Below are 6,527 nucleotides of genomic sequence, written 5' to 3' on the forward strand. Positions count from 1 at the left end.
TTTTTTTTTTTTTTTTGAGGTGGAGTCTCACTCTGTCGCCCAGGCTGGAGTACAGCGGCTTGATCTTGGCTCACTGCAACCTCTGCCTCCCAGGTTCAAGCAATTCTCCTGCCTTGGCCTCTCGAATAGCTGGTATTACAGGCACACGCCACCAAGCCTGTCTAATTTTTTGTATTTTTAGTAGAGACAGCGTTTCGCCATGTTGACCGGGCTGGTCTCAAACTCCCAACTTCAGATGATCCCGCCTGCCTCGGCCTCCCAAAGTGCTGGGATTACAGACGTGAGCCACATGCCCGGCCAATGTTTGAGTCTTTAATACGACACACCCACATCAACCTATATTTATAGACTGAAATTTATTGCTTTCATGGCGATTTTCTATACAGAGGCACTATGTCTTCGATTCCAGTCTGAGCATTTATATGTTCAAATACACATTGTTTTATAATAAGTTACTTTCTCTATATTCATCTTCTTATAGTATAGTAGAGTTATGTTAACTTTTAAAGAGATTTTTATAACACAAAATGATCATAAAATCAATAACTTGAAACTTTTTTTATGAATGTGGGACATTAAGAAAGTGGAGGTGTCAGAAAAGATAGAGATTGAGCTTATGTCAAACAATGAAAAATAATTTTCAAGAAAGGGAAGAGAAAGAAATTCAGCTTGATGATTTATCCCTTGAGCTTTTATTTAAAAACCTTTAAAATTATGGACATCATTGAGATTTCAGGACTTAAATGACAGAATTTTAGAGCAGAAGGGGTTCTTGGAAATCATCTAGCCTAGTCCAGACCCTTCATTTTGTAGATGAGGAAACTGAGGCCCAGAGAGGTGAAGGGCATGTGAACACACAGATCACCAGAAGCTTTTAAAACACTATTTTTTCTAATGGTTTGTTTTCAAGCCATGTGTGGCCACCATTTCTTAGTGTAGACGCCTCACAAGCAGCCCCTGTGAGAGCCTACAGAGGTATGGATCCTCTGCCTCTTCCACAACATTGGCATAGAGTATAAGTCACAAGGTGAATGTGAATGAACCTCAGGAAGTATATACCACCTGACAATCACAGAGCATAGAGCACTAATATGATTAGCAAAAATTAATCCTAAGCAAAAAAAAATACTTGTAGCTGATGCTTACAGATTTATATTTTTGTATATGAAGGAAAATATACATGTTGATTGGTTTTAAAACTACATTTTTGGTGATTATAATTATTTTTTCGTTACTAGTATTGGAAAATGATTCTAAACATTTCTCCTTATTTTGGCAGGAACAATCTGTCTCTACTAAATGACAATGGCCAGTTACCTCACTTAAATGGTAATAGCTCACATGTTTAAACAGCCACCTAGGGACTGACAAACTCATGTGCTTTTTAGCAGTGTTATCACTCATCATTCAACACAGGTTTATTGAGAAGCTTCTGTGTCTGTGTCAGGCACTGGGTATGACAGTAGCCAATAAAATAGATATGATCCCTGCACTCACAGAACTTACACAGGGAGACAAACAATAAGACAGATCACAGGACCATTTATAATTCACCCGAGGGACCGAGGGAGGCAAGCTCACAGGGCCTAGAGGGAGACACTTGTGTAAACTAAGATGCAGTGGGACTGGGGGTCCTGTGCCGCATGGTCAAAGTTAGGGCAGAGGGACAGAGGTACCCATCAGCCCCTCTTATGAAGGAGGTGACCTTTGAATAGGGCCATAAAGGATGAGAAGGATTCCACTGCCCTGAGACAAGGGAAGGGGCATTTTAGGAGAAGAGAACTGAATGGGCAAAGGCATGGAGGGATGGAAGTGACTGGTGTGCTCCAAGGAGACCAAACCTGTGGGGCAAAGGGAAACAGACCAGGCTGGGAAGTCAACAGGGCCCAAGGCAAAAAGCTTGGCAATCTCCGCCAAGGATTTCTGTCCATTCCACATCACCAACTTGAGCAGAGACTTTCCCAATGCTGGGAGAGGAGGCTGATGAAAAGCATCCACAGGAGGGAAATTTTCCTCTGCTGGCTCAAGCAGGAATGGCAGTGTAGTGATGAGGACTAGGGGCGTCGATCCCCACAGAGACCCGACTTTGCACTCCCTTCCATGCCCTTGCGTAACTGTGTGGCTCTGACATTCTGAGCTCCGTTCTTCCTATGTGGGGTGATAATTCTATGGGTGGACCACTGAGAGAATTAAATGAGATGCTGATAAAGCCCTTAGCACTGCTACAAAAAAGCCTTCAATAAATGGAACTTATTCAAACCTGCCCCCAGGTTCCATGGGGTCATATGGTGAGGAAACATGCAAATAAGAAAATCAGTGACCATGCTGAGCATGGTGGCTCACACCTGTAATCCCAGCAATTTGGGAAGCTGAGGTTGGAGGATTGCTTAAACCCAGGAGTTCAAGACCAGCCTGGGCAACATGGCAAGACCCTGTCTCTACAAAAAATTAAAAAATTAGCCAGGCATGGTCGCACACTCCTGAGGTTCCAGCTACCAGGAGAGCTGAGATGGGAAGATCACTTGGCCCCAGGAGGTCAAGGCTGTGGTAAGTTGTGATCACACCACTGCACTCTAGCCTGGATAACAGAGCAAGACCCTGTGTCAATAGACAAAAACGAGAGAAAAAAGTCAGTGACTACTCTGACCTTCCGTGAAGCATGTCTTCTGTGACACCAGTTGCCTGCAGGGCAGGCAAAGGGTGTGGGAGTCAGTAGAGCTGGCTATAGGCAGCTCCCATCTACAAGATCCCTTTATCCTGGCAAGCAGGGATTGAGGACAGAAGAGCAGAAATATGAGTGTCACTTGGTGTGATTAGGTGCCCCAGATAGAAAAGGTCCCTGACTCACAGCCCACACAAGATCTGCAACTTCAGACAGCTGAGGCGGGCTGCAGAAAAATGCTCTCTGCAAAGAGGCTGAATCTGCTCCGAGCACCTGGCCTCTCAGGCTGGCTGTGTTCACAGCAGCAGCTCTTCCTCCTCTGCCCACATCCACCTCACCCAGGTGAAACCAGGTCTCAGCAAAGGCAGCCACAATAAATGACTCTGGGGCCAGCCTTCTCCGCTCACCTGCAGGCTGTCTGGGCTGCAGAGGCGACAGCTGCAAACTCTCTTGTTTTGCAATCCTTCCTCTCCCCACTCAGCTAATGAACAAGAATGTCTGTTTCCCCTAGCAGCCCCCACACCCTGCTTCTTTCTCTAGCTCAGAAAGGAATAACAACAATAACAGCAAAAATAATCACAACAATAATCATCGCAGCTGTGTGCCATGTACTACTTTAAATTCCTTACTTGTATTTTGTATTATGTTTTTTGGGTTTTTTTAACGTAGTTTTTTTTTTTTAATTTTGTATTATGTTTTAATTCTCACACAGCCTTATGAGGTTAGTACTATGAACCCCATCCTCATTTTACAGATGAGAAATTGGGGAACAGAGAGCTTAAGTAAACTGCCCAAGATCACACAGCTAGTAAGTGACAGAGCCAGAATTGTGGGCCAAGTCCAGGACCAGCCCTTCCTCTTGTTAATGAGGAGGGGTGTTCTCTCAGGGTTAGAAAAAGTGTCAAGTATTCCTAAGCTGATCCTGAGCTTATTATACTGTTGTCAGCCTAAAAATCTGTTTTTTTGAAAGACAACAACTTTTTATTAGGAGTTCTTTGCACCCAAACACACGTTCATTAAAATAACAATTCTCCTTGGGAATAAAATCGTAATTGAGGGTGTAGCACAGAGTTTACATCATCAGCCTGGCCAGACTGAACACCTTTGGGATGTGCCAGAAAAGAATTAGTTGTTGCGTAGACACAGTCACACCTGCTTCTACTGATTTTGACTTCATCCATTTTATATGCCCTGAGAAATGCAATTATAAAGACCTCATGCAGACATGTTCTTCCCTTTGTTTATTCACAGACACCCACCACATGCACAGAAAGAAATTCAAATCCCTGTACCCTTGTACAGAGATAAGATATATCCATCAAAACTCACCCTGAGCACCCACATACTCACTTAGGGCCCAGAGGCACACATGGGTACGTGTCCCTGCATGACAAGAGATGAATTCCCAAAAGCAAGCAAAGTCAGACACATACAAACGTGGAAATACACAGCAGGCGCCTAACAACAGTAATGGCTAAGATGTATCAATGCTTACTATATGCCAATGTTTACTGAGTGCCTTGGTCTTTCATACTTTATCTTAATCTTGTCAACCATCTGTAAGGCACATTTTAAAAATAATTACTATTATTCACATTTTACAAATAGGAAAACTGAGCCTCAGAGGGTTAAAATACTTGCCAAGGTTCACACGGCTAATAAGTAGTGAGACAAGGTTTGAATGCAGGTGGTCAGACTCCCCAGCTGCTCCTAGCACAGTCAGGCACAATACAGGTCCCACACGTTTGTGATTATGCGTTGGCACACACCTGGCAACTTAAATATCACGTGCCCAAAGCAGAATTCCATTTCCCTCAAAATCTGCTTCCCCTCCACCGCCCCACCAATGCTGGCCCATCTCAGTCAACAGCCTTCACCACCCATGTAGCTTCTCAAAGCCAAAAGCTAGGAGTTCTCAATCCCTCCCTTTCCTCCAGCCTACACATTCAATTCATCAGCAAATCCTCAATGCACTCAAAACCCTTCACCTCCACTGCTATTGTCCTCTCTGAGCCACTGTCAACTCTGGCTTGGACTATTACAGTAGCCTCTAGCACTGGTCTCTGCCTCATGCTTGTCCCATTACACCCATTTTCCACACATCAGATTGATTTTGGTCTTTTAAAAATATCAATAGAATCATGTCATTGCCCTGCTTAAAACTCTCCACTGGCCTCCCACTGCACTTAATGGAATCCAAACCTAATGTTATCACCTGCAAAACCCAAAGTGGCCCTACCTTCCCCTCCTGGAGTCCATTGCCGCCCAGTTACACCAGTTCTCTTTCCCTTTCTAAGTCATTCAACTTGCTTTCCAGCTGAGGAGCTGTATGACCTGAGCTGTTTTCTTTACCTGGAATGTTCTTTCTCCTGGTTTCCACATGGCTGCCTACCTTTGTGTTCATGAGATCTCCACAGAGAAGTAGCAGAGAGAATGGCTACCTGTTCCACAAAAGCCCATGCTCCCCCTTCCACAGGGCAGGGTTGGTGTTCTATCCCTGCTTAGTTACCTGTGTGGCCTTGTAGGCCCAGAGTGGCCAAGTGCTTGTCAAAAGAATGGGTATGGAGGTGGCTGTAAGTCCCTTCCAGTCTGAGACTTCTGAGGAACAGGTGTGCTTTTCCTCTCTCCCCCTCCCCCTAACACAAGTAGAGGGCTCTGAGGCCCCAGGGGATGACACAGCCTTAATATGGAAAGAAAACCTGTCTCCGAGTCACCACATGGAGGAAAATGACTTGTTATCTAACTAGGGACCCCATATCACACTGTTATATGAGTAAGAAATAAGCTTCCCTTTGAGAAGCCACTGAAATGGGATTCAGTTGATATGGCAGCTAGAGTTGCCGTAAGACAGAGACATAGTCCCTGACGGCTCAAATAACCACCCTGGCACCTTGTCACATCACACTGCATGGCGCGGATAATTATTTGACATGTTTCCTATTTATTTGTTATCTGCCTTTGTCAACTAGGATGTAATATCTATGAGGGCTATGACCTTATTTGCCTGACTTACTTCTCTATTCCCAGAACTGGGAAGAGTGTCTGGCACAGAACAGGCAACCAATAAATATTCTGTAATGCATGAGTGAATAAATAAGAGAATGAACCTGCTCAATACATGGTTATTTAATTGAGTAGGGCAGCAGTAGTGGAGAGGCATGTCCCACCCATGGCCTGGCGCTTGCTTCCTCCAACAGTGCTGTTCCCAAGACACCCGCCTGGTTCCCTCCCTCCTCTCTTTCAGTGATGTATTTAAATGTCCCTTCCTCAGTGAGACTCCCCAGAACACCCTATTTAAAATCCTAACAGTTCCTACACATCCTGCCTACCTCTTTCTCTGCTTTGGGTTTCTTCACAGAACTCTCCATTATTGAACAGTCTCTTATTTAGTGACAGTTAATTCTTTGTCCTCCTCCCTTCCCTAATAACATGAAAACTCCATGAGGTAAAAACTGGTGTCCTTTTTGTTCACTGTTGTATTCCCACTGCCTAGAATAGTGCCCTGGCACAGAAAGGCACTCAAGTAATGTTTGGTGAAAGAGAGAAAAAAGAGAGAGGAACAGGGGGATGGGGGCGAAGAGGGAGGGAGGGAGAGGGAGAAAGGGAGGAAGGGGAGAAGGAAGGGAGGGAGAGAGGGAAGAAGAAAGGGATGGAGGGAGGGAGAGGGAGGAAGGGAGGAAGGGGAGAAGGAAGGGAGGGAGAGAGAGAAGAAGAAAGGGATGGAGAGAGGGAAGAAGAAAGGGATGGAAGGAGAGAGGGAGGAAGGGAGGAAGGCGAGAAGGAATGGAGGGAGAGAGGAAAGAAGAAAGGGAGGCAAGAAAAGAAGGAAAGAAGGAAGGAAGGGAGGGAGGGAGAGGAGGGAGGG

The 6,527-nt window shown here is 45.0% G+C and overlaps 1 protein-coding gene across 1 annotated transcript in view; it reads right to left on the minus strand.

The window, feature by feature from the left end:
• The window catches only part of LOC108544245 (putative tetratricopeptide repeat protein 41), a 90,154-nt gene that overhangs the window by 58,662 nt on the left and 24,965 nt on the right, over positions 1-6,527 (minus strand). Inside the window, 1 exon segment of the mRNA XM_017895296.1 lies at positions 2,648-2,757. Coding sequence (XP_017750785.1) covers positions 2,648-2,757 — 110 coding nt within the window.

The sequence above is a fragment of the Rhinopithecus bieti genome, unplaced genomic scaffold (assembly GCF_001698545.2).
Source record: "Rhinopithecus bieti isolate Rb0 unplaced genomic scaffold, ASM169854v2 scaffold_24306, whole genome shotgun sequence".
NCBI lineage: Eukaryota > Metazoa > Chordata > Mammalia > Primates > Cercopithecidae > Rhinopithecus > Rhinopithecus bieti.